Source organism: Lepidochelys kempii, chromosome 15, assembly GCF_965140285.1.
Source record: "Lepidochelys kempii isolate rLepKem1 chromosome 15, rLepKem1.hap1, whole genome shotgun sequence".
Taxonomy (NCBI): domain Eukaryota; kingdom Metazoa; phylum Chordata; order Testudines; family Cheloniidae; genus Lepidochelys; species Lepidochelys kempii.
This window is the reverse complement of record NC_136394.1, coordinates 21,520,623-21,538,637: the sequence shown is the minus strand read 5'-3', so window position 1 is coordinate 21,538,637 and position 18,015 is coordinate 21,520,623. Positions and strand designations below refer to the sequence as shown.

At 38.7% G+C, this 18,015-nt stretch overlaps 1 protein-coding gene across 5 annotated transcripts in view; it reads right to left on the bottom strand.

Moving 5' to 3' along the window:
* The window catches only part of RIMBP2 (RIMS binding protein 2), a 280,445-nt gene that overhangs the window by 82,852 nt on the left and 179,578 nt on the right, over positions 1 to 18,015 (bottom strand). For all 5 annotated transcript variants that reach the window (XM_073312919.1, XM_078848948.1, XM_078848949.1 and 2 more), the window contains 2 exons: positions 13,376 to 13,480; positions 3,707 to 3,757 (listed from right to left, as the gene is read on the bottom strand). In XM_073312919.1, the coding sequence (XP_073169020.1) occupies positions 3,707 to 3,757; positions 13,376 to 13,477 (153 nt within the window). In that variant the 5' untranslated portion in view covers positions 13,478 to 13,480. The remainder of the gene's footprint in view (positions 1 to 3,706; positions 3,758 to 13,375; positions 13,481 to 18,015) is intronic.

The window sequence follows — 18,015 nt, the reverse complement described above, 5'->3', positions numbered from 1 at the left end:
GCTAAATTTTGTAGGGTGTCTGGAAGGCATTTTTCTCATATGGCAAAACAGGCAAATGGCTGTGTGGGTATTTTCCACCTTCCATCCAGCATCCCAGAAGTCCAGCTCCGGGGTTTACAGCATTATATTTGTTGCATCTTTGGCAGGTGCCAGTGTGGTGGTGGGTTTAAAAAAAAAGGGTCTGATGTGATTCCTTGTACCCAATGGGCTTCTTGGGCATGGACCCCAAACACAACATGGTATGGTGAGGGTGTACACTTCTCTGTCTTGCACAGCCAGGGATTCCCCACTACTCAGCTCTCCACTTCTGGTGAGGATAAGGGGAATGAGTTCGGACTCTGGCTTCCTGCCAAGGTCCCTGGGCAGCCTTGGTTCTATAGAGGCTGTGCCATTTGGGCCCAGCTGAATTCCACACTGGAACAACCCTCCTGGGTAGCTCCACCAGTGGTTCCTCATTGGTTAATAGTTTAATAAAGTTGCTGCCGCCACATTTAACCATATGCTGGTGGGCATGTCTCATTGTTTCTGTATCTGTCTCAAAGTATCCCAGTGCACAGAGGCAGCACAAGACCTAAGCATCACTTGTGAATTTGATACTCCATTCCATAGCTTTATCAATCCAGCTCAGCCCTAACCAAAATGGGATACTAGTCCATGGTTTCCTTAAATTAGAGACCACTTATTGTGCCCAACTGTGCAATGGTTTTGTGAGAAAGTGATTTTCCACTGCAGACTGGATTGAATCTATTTCACGTGTGACTTTCCAAACTTCTTATATAAATATTATGTATAGTGAACACTGCTGCTTCTAAAGCCTAAAATGGTTTCTAAAATCTAGAATGAAGCAGACTTCTTCTATTATAGCATAGATACTGTTTGCACAAGGCAGACGTAAGACTAGATGAGCCGCTTTCCAGGTGGACAGTTTGAATTCAGGCTAATGATGAAATCACATTTTCTGCTCCCAGAATATCACTTTGTAGATTTTATCTTTTCATGTAGCCGCAGTACCTTTTGGTAAGTGGCTGAATAATTTAGCCACAGGTGAATACATTCTTAAAGTACTGCATTGTAAAATTTCCTTTACATTAACAAAGAATCTATCTGAATTCAGACACAATCCACACAGTCTGAAAGTCACAACTTTGCATAAAACACTGAACCATTCTTACTGAGCATACTCATAAGAACACCACTTCAAGTTTGGTATCTGAGCTGCTATTAAGAAATCATGCCATGTTCAAAGGCTAACCTCTTGCAGAAAGAGCTGGTGGCTTTGGTAATTTGACTTGCCTTCCTCCCCAGGTTGTACAATACCAGTGCCAAGCATGCTTGCATAACAATGGTTCTATCATGTATTCCATGCAAGGGAAGGCAGGACTATCACAAACATTTTGAATGGAGGGGAATAGGGAAGGGAGAATTTATGCCCTAAAATACCTGCATGCTGTCCAAGGTGTTCTGGGTGAAGTGCAAAGCAATAAATTCCAAACAAGACACAGTAAACAAAGAGATGTGAAATAAAGAAAGAAATAAAATACAGTTTTGAACACTTTTTTTTTTACATTTCAGAACAAAATATTTTGAAACAGTTACCACAAGTAAAAACATGCATTAATGCAAATCACACTGTACATTTCAGAAACCAGAAATCAATACTGCTGCTGATCTTGAATCTCAAAAGGCAGATTAAATAAGCACAATGGTAAAATGAATAGGCTTAGTGAAACATAAAACAAAAGGCCAAGAAACTTTGTTTGATGGGGTTATGCAAAACAGAGGTAGCAGACAAATCAGGTAAACAGGAATTTTGTTTGGCTTTCAAGGTATATATATTATCATTTGTCTGCTTTATTTCCACTTATTTCCCCTGGTCTCATATACTTTCCAGAAGGCACTCAATTATCTTTTTAAAAAATCAAATATATATGATAATAAATCAAGCATATGAGTAAAGCTTTTCCTGTGGAGAAATATACTTTTCAAGGAAATAATACATAAATAAATTAACTAAACAGAATCTTCTTCTATAGATGATCACTGCACCAAAAAGTTCTGTCTTCCATCAACACATGGGGAGGTAGGTGCATGGATGGAAGAACTGGTTGCACAGAAGAAAGGGAGGACTAGAAAATATATATTTTTTCCAAACGAAGCATTGACAAGCATTGACAAGGCAGTAGCTGCAGCCAATCTATTTATGGGTATCGTTTTTCTGATGAATTTATATATTATTAAGTGGTCATTAATTCATAGTGACTTGTGTGATATTTGTCTCAGGCAGAAAGGAACAGTTTGTTACTCATCACTGACAATCTATTTATGTATGAAATAGAAATGAACAATAAAAAGAAATCTGGCTGCAATTAGAGTGCCATTTTATTATTTCACATATACTTATAAATGTTACCCATCCAAGTGCTACAAATAACACAATAGGAAGATAAAACAAAACGAGAATATGTAGTGACCAATACTGAAATTAACTGAGAGGTGTTGCTTACCACAGGGACTTATTCATAGCACCCAAGTGTATTAGTAATATAGACCTCCACAATCTTTTCAGCCATCATAGGACTATGGGCCAGAAACTGTCAGGTGCTGAGCACCTTCAACTGCTAGAGAAGTCAATGAGAGTTGAGGGCACTTAGCACCTTGCAGGAGGTATTCTACACTTCCAAACATCAACCATTGACTCAATGAGCTTTTAATCAGTCTCTAGCAGACTATATTATATTTAACTTTCAAAATCAAAAATTGTTTAGAACAGAAAAAACAGAATTTTAAATTTGGACTATTTAAAGAAAAATCCATTTTTTTTTTCAAAATTAGAAGTTTGTCAAAATCGATCCTTTCCTGCAAACAGTTTCAGTTTTGACAAACTGGCATTTTCTGATGAAAAAATGTTTTGCTGAAAATTTCTCGACCAGCTCTAATTTCTGCAGCCTTTGGTTGCCACTTGCCCTGGTCCAGGATAATATTATGGGCCACCTTACATGCCAAATTAACCACACTGGGAGGTAAAAAAGGTGAGCATTAATCCCCAGGAAATGCTCTGTGCAAGATCATAATTGCTATGAGAAGTTGTTAATGAAGCAAATATAGATTTTTTTAATTCTTCCTTTTTCCTCTATTCTCCCTCTCTTTAACGGTACGTACAATTTTAAGGGATTTATGGTGAAATGTGTAAAAAGCTTGATTTAAAGTAAAAATAAAGGAACTTTTAAACATATATTTCTGTATTTTTTCTCCTGATAGATGACTAGAAGGAGTTTTGATGGACCCATATTGCTAATGCAATCTTACCATTAACTGTTATGAGCTATAAACTGACCTTAGACTCTTTTGCAATGGAATGATGGAAAATAAACAATAATAATACTTATATAATAACACTTCTCATCCATAGATCTCAAAGCAGTATACAAAGAAAGGTATCATTATCTCAATTTTATGGATGCAGAAACTGAGGCACAGAGACATGAAGTTACTGGTGGCCAGAGAACACAGGTTTCTTGGACTCCCAGTTCAGTGCTCTAGCCATTGGACTATAACAGCATCCTCTAACGCATACGTGAGTTAAAAATGAAGAGGAATATTTACCCATGAATTACTACAGCGTGCTAGAAACAATCATGGTCTTATATTACTATAATGAGAAAGGAACTGGTATAACGGCAACAAGAACAAACAATGGCTTCCTTACCTCTAGCAGCTGAACTGCGCCTTCATGTTCTTTCTTTGCTTCAACCTGAGCCTTTTTTACAATTAAAAAAAGGAAGAAACCAGGTTACTCAGTCATGCCATATTCATTTTGCACTAGAATAAAACATAACTACAGGTTTGCCCGAATATGATACTTTTAAATCATATTTTTATAGTTTTATATTCAGATACAATACAATTAAATCAAGTTTAATAATCAGAGCCAGCACTATAGAATATATCACTTGTTAACTTAACAAAATGCCACTGATTACCATCCTGTATATGGGTCTGATCCAAAGTCCATTAAAGTCAATGAGGGCTGGACCTGGCAAAACGCTGAAGACACTGGCCACAAACCAACACAGTGTATGCTTAACTTTAAACATAAGTAGTCCTATTGAAGTCAAGTAACAAAACAATTCATAAAATGGTGCAATGCCATCAGACTTTTGTGTCAATGTTACTGAGAGTGCAACATTTAGGATTCACTTCCAATGTGCCCTGATTGGATTATGACTCAAGAAAATGAGAGCTGTCTTGTGATCTGTTGTAACCTAAAACCATTAGAAGATTTTTAACGTTTTTTTTTATTTAATTTTGCTACACAGCAGATAGATATCCTTTTTGTTTTGCAATTTAATAGATAAAGCCTTAAAATCCTAGTGTTTGATGGTTCTCACCCTTTTTTATTCCAGGTCCATACTGAGACCCCAGAGATACACCCATCCCATCGAGATGGGATCCTTTATCCATACAGCAGTGTGAGAAGGGTAAAGCTATTGTTAACAATTCCAAATTTTGCTAACAATGTCTCTCTATAGCATGCCTCACAGAGGTTGGTTTTAGCTTCTCCACCAGCAAATTCAGCTCTAATTCGTTTTCTATTGTGCCTTATTAAGGGCCAGTTTAATAAAAATTTATCTTAAAACTACGTTCTGGAAATCTGAAATGATGCAGAGGTGCTGAAAAACAATCATGTGCAAGATTTGAAGTGGAAACCAGTTTTTTGTTAAGAGAATCTTTCCCTGCATCAAAGGAATAATTTAGGTAAATTACTTCTTGCCTCACTAATAGAAGTAGCCCCATTAGAGTCAATGGAAGTAGCAGCATGAGGAAGACAAGACCTTAATAAACAGATATCTGTGTCCCCAAGTATGTCTGCATGTCATAGACAGCTACACATTGATGGTACCTGGAAAACTGCAAGTGTAAACAAGAACGTAGGATTACGAATGATCTGAAAGATCAAGCCTAAATATCCAGGACCTGATTCTGGGAAAATTTTGCCTCGCAAGGATGCAGACTTTGGTTCCCTTATTGTTTATCTGTTATCTCTGAGAGAGAAATATAGGGTTCTACTGAAGTTTCTGAAGTCAAACTAAAATTCATTTTAAAAGCCCTGGTATAGCTCATGTTCATTTCTGTCTCTGCAAAAACTGGACAAATCTGCAAATTTATGATTATGTGACAGGCATCAGGGATACATGGGGAAATGAAGTCAATTAACTGTTCTTAAATCAACTTTATGGTTTCACTGAAACTACCATTTAATAAAGATTTTTTTTAAGGTAAGGGATATGGCTGGCTGCCTGCTTCATCACTTCTGGGTAGGGTCTCCTTTAAAACAGAGATTTTGGATTAGGTGAGAATTAGTGTGGCTCTGCTCAAATACTGAAAAATATTGTCACTGCTTAAATAAAGTAAGAGAAGGACCCTGGAGATGCTACATGAAAAGCCTCTCAAAAATTCAAGTAACAAAATATAATGGCTAATAAAAATCTCTCTATATCTATATAGGACTTTAAAATAGCATTAATATGCTAATGTTTCAAAATGCTTTATGAAATTAAATTTTAATTAATGAATCCAAGTTATAAAATGTTTAATCTTAATGAATGGATCTTAATCAAATGAAAAATTTTGACAAAATCAGCTAATTAAACTAAAGCTATTTTCCACTGGCAATACATATGGCATGCTTTTTAAAAAACAAACAAACAAAAAACAAAACAACCATTAAAATCATCCAAGTTAAGTGACAAAAATTGTTTCCAACAATAAATTTCATGCTAAAGGTGTTAAATGGAATAGAATTTTGCCACAATGCAGAAGGTGGTGGGCAATTATGTACAACAACATTCAACTCAACAGTATAAAAACTGGCAATAGTTAACGTTTGCTTTAATGGTGCTGTTTGATTATTGGTAAAAGTGTTAACTGCCGATGAAAAAACGTTCAATTTCATTGTAATAAGATATGGACATTTAACTAGTGCAATGGATTGGAAGCAATATTTAAGACTAATGCCTGAAGGACATGACAGCTTAAATGTGGAGGAAAGTTTCTGCCGCCAGAAATTCAAAGAGAAAATGCACATGTGCATAACACTTATTTAGTCTTGGGGCTCAAATCCAGTAACAACAGGTAGGTCCTAATTCAGCAAAGCATGTAAACATTTTGGCATCTTAGCACACGTCAGATGCATTGCATCTGTAAAGACCTTTTCAACTATTAACTGTTTAATCCTTCCCTGACCAATTAGCTGTTTGCATGCCTCTAACAAGTGCTTCATAAACCACAGGTGGCCCATAAACAGTTTGGGAACTGCTATTTAGGTTATAGTTTAGTTAAATTAAAAAATATAAACATACTAATTGTAAATGGGGCATGTAGGTTTCACCAATGGACAGCATAGAAGATTATATATATAAGTAAAATATCTATGCCCATGAAAATATGGTGAAATTCAGTTAAAACATCAGTATCTTGACAGGTATCCCAGTTTATATAAAATCACTATCTGAATTTCACATATTTAATCAATAGGTTTCAAAACTGTCAGTGCATTTGGACAAGTCTAAGTTTAGCTTCTGGGTCCTTGACAATCTAGGTTGCTACAACTGTAATTTCACAGAAAAATTGTATAATTTTAGCAGACATATAGTGAAAATTCTACCCTAGGTTTATTCCAAATTGAATGAACTATAAAAGAGGGATTTTTTGGGGGCGGTGCACGTACATACTGTTATGGTTATATAAACACTTTGTGTATTTGGAAAGTTTACCCAAGCTAACACTAGTCAATATAAACATGATCTTAAAAAATAATAATGCTCAGTGGAGTAACTACCCAAATGCAGTAATGGGCTACATCATATGTTAAGGTTATATTGCACATTACAAAGTAAATAAATGTATGTTTATTGATCTCTCTGAGTTAACACTTGAATCAACAGCCTTCTTAAACCAGAAGGGGGTGCTCTGGTACAAGATGTGTGTTTTTCAGATCCATTAAAGATCTCAGAACATTAGTGTGCTGGCCAAATTACAATTTTATAGTTTGTCTATCTAAACAATGCCTGCATTTCCATTTGTACTTACTGTCTTTAACTGTTGTGGAGCACTCTTGCGCACTGTTCCACACCAGAGGTGACTGTATTTCTAGTGGGCAAAATTTTATCAGTCTCTCTCTTTCCTGTGTGCTGGTGCATTTTGGGGGATTAATTAACATTTGTAAATTGTTTTATGATCCTTAGTTGAAAGATGCTAGAGTGTGATCCTTTGTAAGGGAGGTAGGCCTAAGCCTGGGCTTTTGGTAACATTGAAAGAGGTGGGGAGAAGGGGTTCAAGAGGAGAGACTGTGGAGCATGGGTCGACCCCCCCCCCAAACAACACATAAGTGTTTTTCACTGTACAGAAGTGAGAGACAGAGAGAGAAATGTCTAGCATAGCATTTTGTGTTTTGTCCTGCCAATCACAGATTCAGCTATCTGAGTCTGGTTAGGGAGAGCCAATGGCTTTAAAGAAACCTCAAAGGAATCCGACAGGTTTCAGAGTAGCAGCCGTATAAGTCTGTATCCACAAAAAGAAAAAGGAGTACTTGTGGCACCTTAGAGACTAACAAATTTATTTGATACATCCGATGAAGTGAGCTGTAGCTCATGAAAGCTTATGCTCAAATAAATTTATTTGTCTCTAATGTGCCACAAGTCCTCCTTTTCTTTTTTCAAAGGAATCTGCAGCAGTCAGTAATTTCCTGCTAACCTCATTTTATCTCCCTTTCAGTTTTTCATCATGAACTTTAACGAAATTTGCTCCAGATTTGTGAATCCGTCAAAGCCTTTTGTTAACCATTATGCCAGGCAGGCAAAATATATCAGTGTGGCACACTGGCTATCATTGGACCCTACACGCCTTACTCCTGCACATACACACCCTTATAAGCAGTCCTCATTAGGACAACCATTTCCTATAAACATTCCAGTATAACAGGGCAGAACCTCCACTGATGTACATCAGCGCAGCTGCACTAACTTCTCTGGATTTGACCCATTGGCTACAAAGGCCCGATCTAACTCTCATTAACATCAGTGGAGAGACTCCTATTGCTCTGTATTGGTGTTGGATCCGACCTTAAAGGCACGGTAGAGGGCATATACTGAAACTGAACGTTAATCTGTTGCATGACAACATCTCCCTTGGCACTGATAAATATTCATATTTCTTCTTGTACTATAATAATAAGTCTTCTTGCTAGCATCTGATAAAATATTGATTCCTAGAGTGTCAGGAAACATATTATGACAGGTAACAGAAAGCGGCGCATTATCAATCATCACAAGTTTAATAAAATCTATCCAGAATACAAGCTCTTGATAAATGATCAGGAAAACTGCATCAATAGTTAACTCCCCCTTCCATTGCACAGGCTCGTAATAAACTTTGCTGGTGAATCACTGTTTTATCTGAGTCTGTATCACAATAAAGTCTGGATTAACAATATTATATTCTTCTTTTTGGAGATTAAAGGACTGGATAAACACAGCGTGACAGGATAAAAGCATCCATGTACATATAAAAAGAAGAATTACTTATTATTCTGTCAAAACAATACAGCAAAGGTACCAGAAAGCAGCAGTTATTGGCTTAGTTTAATGGGGCACATTACCTTGGAACCTCATTATATTAATTCTGGTGACATGCAAATTCCAAATCTACCACACCATCACATTACTTCCCCATGCATGCTGGTAGTATTTTAATGTGTCTATCTAAAGCAATTAGATATATCCAGCAAAAACAAGGGGCAAGGTGAACCTAATGAGAGCCTAACAGACAACTGGAGAGGTTAGCCCAGGTTTTGAATGTGAGCCAGTGCTGAATCTTCAGGGAGCAGATCAGTGCAGCCCCAATGTTAACCTCTGTTACTAATTAATTTAGATGCCATTTCTCACATTGTCTTTCAGCGCAGGGAACAGCTTCCCAGCTCTGGTCAATCTATCTTAGTACTTATATGGCCCTACTACCATATATCTCAGTGCTCACAATCTATTAAGGTATTTATTTTCACAATACCCCTGTGGGGTATTAGCTCCTTTTTAGAGACTGGGAATTGATGCACAGAGCATCAGATTTTGAAAGGTATTTAGATCCCTGAAGATATAGATAGTCTCCTAGTGAGACTTTCAAGAGCACCAAAATTCATTAGGCATTTACCTCCCATTATAATCAAGAGGCACATACCTGCTTAGGCCCTTTTGAAAATCTCATTGGGCGCCTAAATATCTTTGAAAATCTGGTCCAGAGGGACGAAATGGCTTGCCCAAAGTCCCCCAGGATATCAGTGTGGGAGCAGGGAACTGACCCCAGGTCTCCTGAGTCTCAGAGTAGCACCTGAACCACTTGGACCTCCTCATCCATCTGGTTTGCCAAACCAGGCCCTGCACTGCATTTCTACAGAATATTCGCTTTAGTATTATAATTATTTGTATCACAGGAGAAGGTAGAAGCTTCAACCGAAATTGGGTCCCAAGGTGCTAGGCTCTGTACATACACACAGCAAGATAGGTACATACACCTACCGCAAACAACAATCTAAATAGAAAAGCCATCTCTAGCCCTTCATGAATGGACACGTTAAGTTGTCAGGAATCTGTGTGATGAAAAACAATTGAAAAGACACACTAAGAACCTCAATTATATTGTGAAGGAGAATGTATGGGTCAAATTGAAGCCAGAATGATCAATGTGCCAATTATTGACGCTCGCGAGGGGGTGGTGGTGGAGGTTTGTTACAGACCACCAAATCAAAGCAGATAACAGGATGTATTACTCCTTAAACACCTGTCTGTTGTATGTGAAGGGAAAACAGTGTCGTTTTGGGGGACTTCGATTTGGGAGACATTTGCTGGAGTCTCAGGCAGCTAGTAGTAAATCATCATTAAAGTTTCTAAAAATTATAGACGATAAATTTCTTTAAAAAAAAGCATTGCAGCCAACATGAGCTACCTATTTTGGACCTCATTATGATGGCTAAAGATGAATTACACTGGACTGGAAGTTGGTGGTCGCCTAGGGGGATCCAGATTTCAGAGTAGCAGCTGTGTTAGTCTGTAGCCGCAAAAAGAACACGAATACTTGTGGCTCCTGCTGATAATAGCTCATCTTAACTAATTAGCCTCTCACAGTTTGTATGGTAACTTCCAACTTATCTGTATGTGTGTGTGTGTATATATATATATATATACACACACACACCTTACTATATGTTCCATTCTATGCATCCGATGAAGTGAGCTGTAGCTCACGAAAGCTTATGCTCTAATAAATTTGTTAGTCTCTAAGGTGCCACAAGTCCTCCTGTTTTTTTAGGGGGATCCAGTAGACATAGTGTACTTAGATTTCCAGAAAGCCTTTGACAAGATCCCTCACCAAAGGCTCTTACATAAATTAAGTTGTCATGGGATAAAAGGGAAGATCCTTTCATGGATTGAGAACTGGTTAAAAGACAGGGTAGGAATAAATGGTAAATTTTCAGAATGGAGAGGGGTAACTAGTGGTGTTCCCCAAGGGTCAGTCCTAGGACCAGTCCTATTCAACTTATTCATAAGTGATCTGGAGAAAGGGGTAAACAGTGAGGTGGCAAAGACGACACTAAAGTGCTCAAGATAATTAAGATCAAAGTAGACTGTGAAGAACTTCAAAAAGATCTCACTAAACTAAGTGATTGGGCAACAAAATGGCAAATGAAATTTAATGTGGATAAACGTAAAGTAATGCACATTGGGAAAAATAACCCCAACTATACAATACAATATGATGGGAGCTAATTTAGCTACAGCTAATCAGGAAAGAGATCTTGGCATCATCATGGATAGTTCTCTGAAGACATCCACGCAGTGTGCAGCGGCAGTCAAAAAAGTGAATGGGATGTTAGGAATCATTAAAAAAGGGATAGAGAATAAGTCGGAGAATATCTTATTGCCCTTATATAAATCCATAGTACATCCACATCTTGAATACTGTGTACAGATGTGGTCTCCTCATCTCAAAAAAGATATACTGGCATTAGAAAAGGTTCAGAGAAGGGCAACTAAAATGATTAGGGGTTTGGAACGGGTCCCATATGAGGAGAGATTAAAGACACTAGGACTTTTCAGCTTGGAAAAGAGGAGACTAAGGGGGTGATATGATAGAGGTATATAAAATCATGAATGATGTGGAGAAAGTGAATAAGGAAAAAGTTATTTACTTGTTCCCATAATATAAGAAGTAGGGGCCACCAAATGAAATTTATGCGCAGCAGGTTTAAAACAAATAAAAGGAAGTTAGTCTTCACACAGCGCACAGTCAACCTGTGGAACTCCTTGCCTGAGGAGGTTATGAAGGCTAGCACTATAACAGGGTTTACAAGAGAACTAGATAAATTCATGGAGGTTAAGTCCATTAATGGCTATTAGCCAGGATGGGAAAGGAATGGTGTCCCTAGCCTCTGTCTGTCAGAGGGTGAAGACGGATGGCAGGAGAGAGATCACTTGATCATTACCTGTTAGTTTCACTCCCTCTGGGGTACCTGGCATTGGCCACTGTCGGCAGACAGGATACTGGGCTGGATCGACCTTTGGTCTGACCCAGTATGGCCATTCTTATGTTCTAGGGAGCAGCGATCATGATATGATTACATTCAATATGGGCAAAGAGGACAGAGGTGCTTCAAAAGGGCTAATTTCCCAAAGCTGAGAAAATTATGAGAAAAATTGATTAGGATGAAATATTTAGACAGAAAAATTTGAATGAAAATTAGGAGTTCTTTAAGAAAAAAATTATTAACTGGGCAAAAAGCCACAATTCCACAGTCAAGAAAGAGGACAACTTTGGTTAAAAACCCATCCTGGTTCAGTGATGAAGAGAAAGCAGCAATTAGAAATAAAAAAGCAATATACTACATATGGAAAAAGGAGTTAGGAAGTTCAGAAACTTGATAAGGGAAGCTAAACACATCAAGGAAAATTCCATGACTAGCAGAACTAAGGACAATAAGAAGGTGTTTTTAAGTATATTACGAACAAAAGAAATTCTGGCAATGATACAGGACTGTTACTAGATGGAGATGGTCAAATCATTAATAATAATGCAGTAAAAGTCTGTAAAGAAGTGTTCATTAAATATTTCTGTTCTGTATTGGGAAAGAAGAAGGATTTTATTGTATGAGAATAATGAGGTACTTTTCAGTCCATTAGTAACTGAGGAGGAGATCAGACAAATCTGCTAGGATTAAACATTTTTACATCAGCAGGTTTGGACAACATGCACCCAAGAGTCCTAAAAGATTTGAGTGAGGAGATCTCTAGCCCACTGTTGTTAATTTTTAATAAATCTTAGAATACCAAGGAAATTCCAGAAGACTGGAAGAGCACTAAAGTTGTGCCAATCCTCAAAAAGGGCACCTGGGATGACCCAGGTAACTATAGTGGTTAGCATGATATTACTCGTGGGCAAAATAATAGAAAAGTTGATATGGGATTCAACCGATAAAGAATTAAAAGATAGGAATATAATTAGTGCCAGCCAACCTGGATTTATGGAAAATAGGTCTTGTCAAACAAACTTGATTTCATTCTTTGATGAGATTACAAGTTTGGTTGATAAAGTTACCTGCGTAGATATAATATACTTAGATTTTGTAAGGTTTTTGCCTTAGCACTGGATGAAATTCTGAAGTATTGGTCTTAAAATACAACAAAGAAGACTTAGGTTAGACATTAGAAAAAACTTCCTAACTGTAAGGGTAGTTAAGCACTGGAACAAATTATCTAGTGAGGTTGTGGAATCTCTGTCATTGGAGGTTTTTAAGAACAGGTTGGACAAACATCTGTCAGGGATGGTCTAACTAATACTTAATCCTGCCTCAGTGCAGGGGGCTGGATGTTGAGCTTCAGAAGTTAAAGCTTTATAGACACTAAAACACAAATTGTCAACATCACATGTCAAAATATACAAAGTAAATATCCTTAAATCAAACTCTAATACTTCTCAAGAAGAATGTCTCTTACTTTGCTTATGTGTAAATTTCAATCATCATCAATGGAAATATTTTTTCATCTCTTTGGGTGTGTACAGTAAAATAGATTTTTTACTGATATTAAAAGAATAAAACCTTCCAAGCCTAAATATAGTTATCTAAATCAAAGACTGAGACACACATGCACTACTACTGCATGAGAAGTCAGTCTGAACATTTTAGAAAAAGAGGAGACTGAGTTTTGGAAAGTAGATGCTGGTTAGATGGACGCAGATTACTCTCAGCTAGACTCAGAGATCCATTTCTTTACCCATGCCCAATCACGGCAATTTGCCATTTTACTTAGTTTTCATTTTCTTCACTTACCTTCTGCAGGAGTTCAATTTCCTGCTGTTTTGCGTTGAGAACAGCCAAGGCTTGCTCATGCTCCAACTCTAGCTGTTGCCGCCGTTCAGCAGCCTCTCGCATATGCTGTATCAGGGGAAAGAAAACCAACTCATCAGTTTTTAATGTCCTTTTCTGAAATCAGATATGCTAACATTTTAAAGCATGATGCTGATCTCAATATAAAATCTCTTTGGTATCCAGGGTATGCAAACCAGATAGAATTTTTATTCTATCAGGCCACAGGGGCATATTTCCACTGCAGTGCATGGTTAGCTTCATATGAATCTCCATTAGTTGATAGCAATACATGGTCCATGGCACACAGCTGAGCTGTTCAAATTCCATCCAGTAGAGGGCAGAGTTACTGCATACCCTAGACACCTCATCAGAGCATTGTAAACTGTATCATGATAAAAAGAAAAAGAGTACTTGTGGCACCTTAGAGACTAACCAATTTATTTGAGCATGAGCTTTCGTGAGCTACAGCTCACTTCATCGGATGCATACCGTGGAAACTGCAGAAGACATTATATACACAGAGACCATGAAACAATACCTCCTGCCACCCCACTGTCCTGCTGGTAATAGCTTATCTAAAGTGATCATCAAGTTGGGCCATTTCCAGCACAAATCCAGGTTTTCTCACCCTCCGCCCCCCCCTCCCCCCACAAACTCACTCTCCTGCTGGTAATAGCCCATCCAAAGTGACCACTCTCTTCACAATGCGTATGATAATCAAGGTGGGCCATTTCCTGCATAAATCCAGGTTCTCTCACCCCTTCACCCCCCTCCAAAAACCACACACACAAACTCACTCTCCTGCTGGTAATAGCTTATCCAAAGTGACCACTCTCCTCACAATGTGTATGAAAATCAAGGTGGGCCATTTCCAGCACAAATCCACGGTATGCATCCGATGAAGTGAGCTGTAGCTCACGAAAGCTCATGCTCAAATAAATTGGTTAGTCTCTAAGGTGCCACAAGTACTCCTTTTCTTTTTGCAAAGACAGACTAACACGGCTGTTACTCTGAAACCTGTCAATATGGTACTTGTGGTAGTGAGGGTTACTTCGTGAAAACCATAGCAGGTAACTGTGCTTGAGGGCAGAAATGATACCGGGTTGCCACTGACTATAATGGGGTCAGAATTTCTCTCACCGTGTATAAGAGAAAGGTCTTACCCAAATGGGTCTATTGTTTGTCTTCTTTAATGAGTTATTGTTCTGGGCTATGTGGTATTAATAACAAAGGGGGGCAGTATAAAGAGGCTGGCTGGTACCAATATGGATGTATTTGCTAAGAAGACAGCAATATCTTCAATATTCTACCTGGTTTCACTTTGGTGGTTGAGTTCTTTAATATTTACTTTTTATTGACGAGTTAGTGAAAAACTGCAGCCCAAGATCTTCAGAACTACTGATTTGGGGTTTATGAATTATTGGGTGGGTGCCCAATCTGAGACACCTTAAGAAGGCCTGGTTTTCAGAGGGTGGGTGCTTATCACTTTCTGAAAATTGGGCCCGTTTTAAGGCACCTCAGCGTGGGTGACCAAAAATCAAGGCATCCAAAAATCATTAGTCATTTTAAAAAATGTTGTTTATGTTGTGTAACTTTCAATCTGTTAAGTCTTCCCCCAAAGCTAACATAGCCTAAAAGCTGCTCGTGTGGGTTTAAATCTGCTCCACCATCCCCAGCACAGAGAACTGACTATTCTGTTCCTTTAAAAGTTCCACAGGGCCCATCAGAAAACAACAGCACCCTGGGAAGAAGTTAGCAACTTTTTGTTGTGCTCTGCACCACTAGTTCTCCCACTGATACTTTCCTGCTGACGTTTGCGAGGAAATAAAGGAATGATTCAAAGTGGAGCACAGCTCTAGTAAATAAGAGCAAGAGGATTTAATATACTTTGTTACCTAGAGTACATGACTTGGAACAAGAATGCAGCCTCCCCATGCCTTTAAAAAAGACCCTGGCTTTAGCCATTTGAATGAATTCAAGCAAAGTTAAGTGGCTATTTCAAAATTCAGAGTTGACAGCAATACACCTTCATTTGTGGGCTAAGAATCGAGAACAAAAGGAACTAAGGGACCAGGGCTGGAAGTGGTGGACCAGCATTTAAACAGAAGCTGATTTGAACCATTCCTTGTATGAGTAATAAGCAGCTGCTGAACCGCTTGACAACAGTGACAAGCATTAATTAAAAACCCTGTTAGTGGTTAAAAAGCCCACATTCTGTGAAAATAAAGCCCTTCCTATTCCTGTAGATTGGACACGGGCAGGTTGTTTGCATGGTCTGTTCAGATGCCACTGCTGGTGGAATTAGGTGAAGGCGGTGGAAGGTGTGTGTGCAAATCACGGATTCACACACATAAACTGGGTTCTGAGATGGCACCCTGCTTTTCTAACCTTCTGCGATGGTGTTTGCAACCTACTTTTAAGCAAATGGCTGCTGCTGAACTCTAGTGTCTAAAAATATTTCACTCTGAGAAAACTGTACAGCACACTTAAGTTAATTTTACTTTGGAAACACTTTTTTTTTTAAACAGCCAACAAGAAAGGAGAGTCCAGGAATATCTTGTTAATAGTAGACACACAATGCCCAGAATATTATCAGTGGAAGAGAAATGTTAGCATTCCGACTGTATCCCTTTAGAGAAATGATATTATTGAACCATCAGTCACAGAGGCACGTGAAAAGGCGCAACACAGAAAGCCAATGCACCTTATCTGCCTTCAAGACAAGTCTGATTTCATCCCACAATTGTGCACTTCACGGGAGCCTATTCTGAACTCTACTTAGGGTTTTGTGCAGTTTCTGTGGAGGATTTAGCCTCTTGACTGCAGAGTTTATAACCAGGGCTGCAGGCTTTTGATCCTAATTTTTTTTACAAAGTTACCCCCCGATATGTCCATGGGAAATACCTACTCTTCTCAGCATTTGGCTATGGCCAAATATTGTGGGACTGATTCTCATCTCATGTACACTGGGGTAACTCCATTGACTTAGAAAAGTTACTCTTGATTGACATTAGAATCAGACCCTGTGTCTTGTACCCAGGTGTTTTCAGCAGCTCTCGTGTAGATGCCCACAGGACTCAGACACTGATGGCGCGTCCTTAAATTTCTTACATTAAGGGCAACACTGAGGCAGAATGTACACAGTACAATACAATTCTCACTCGGATAATCTGCAAAGACAAACATTCTTACAAAAAATCCAGTAACCTCATTCCACTCCTCAAAGATTTCATAGCAGATTTGCTGTAGCTCAGTCTGATGTTACTAGGACTTAACAATTTTTACAAAACCTAATACAGCACATTTACTAGTATGCTACGAAGAACTATAAATAATTAATAATATTAAACTAGATCTGTAAAAATAAATGGACAAAGTACATATGGCAATGCAGGGGCCCTATTCATTGGGCTTTTTTCTTTTCTTTTGTCAGTTTGCTCACAATATTTGGTAATCAGCAATTCATAGAGTCTATCACAGTGGCAGAGCTGTACAAAGGTGGTTGCATTCCACCTGTCCATGCTATGGTTGGCCTTAGCTAGTGCTAGCATGCTAGAACTTCACTAAACATGAACATTCATTCTCCCTTGCCCCCCATTCTCTCCTCCTCTTAAAAAGGATTATTCAGTTCCCAAGCATGGAGTCATTCAGATGTCATGAAGAAAATACACTGTTAGAAGAGCACACAGAAACCACGGAAGAGAACAAAGAAACCACGGGGAAGACCACACATTTAAAAACACTAGGGCAGGTCACTTCTTCCTGAAGAAAAAATGTGGGAAGGAACCTCAAGGTGGAGTGAGGGGGTGTCAGATCTTGTAGAGTTTCCCCCAGATCAGAGACAGGATTCCCACTCTGGAGCAGACAGTGGGTTTGCAGAAGCCTCTTTATTGCATCTTAGCCCTGTGCAGCTGAACTCCAGCTCCCTGTCTGCTTCTTCTACCAGGAGTTGCCTTTGGAAGCCCCCTTAAAGGATGCAGAGGGGCTCTGCTCAGGAGAAACCCTGTCTGTGTCAGCTTTTGTGAGCATCCCATCCCTCACAACAAACCTGCCACAGGGGAAGAGATTTTGCAGAGGAAGCTGACATTATGTACCACTGCAAAAAAACTTGTAGAAAACCTTACCCTAGGAGCAGAATTATTTTTAAAGCCCTGATATTTATAACTGGCTGCCGACATTAACACTGACTCAACTGACTTTCAAATATCAGAGCCTTGTTTCCTAACGATAAGTAGGATGTGACACTGAATGCGGTGCAAACTTAATTCACACGAGAACATAATGATCAAAGGGCTTGTCATCTGCTCTTGCAGACACTGCTGTCACGGCAGAGTGAAGGGGAAAAGATGGCCTAGTGCACATCAGGAAAAAACTATTTTCTGTAAGAGGCCACCTATATTTAACTTTTCAGAGTGTTAGCTAATTTAGCACATTCTGGTACTTACTCCTCAGCTGAGTTAATGCATCCTGACACGATAGAAGGAATAACTAATTTTCTTTCTTAACAAGTCCACCTGCACTCAGCTTCCAGTGTACCAGGACTGCATCATCATGTCATCACTGACTCTTATCATCCCATCCCCCCATGACCAGTCACTCTA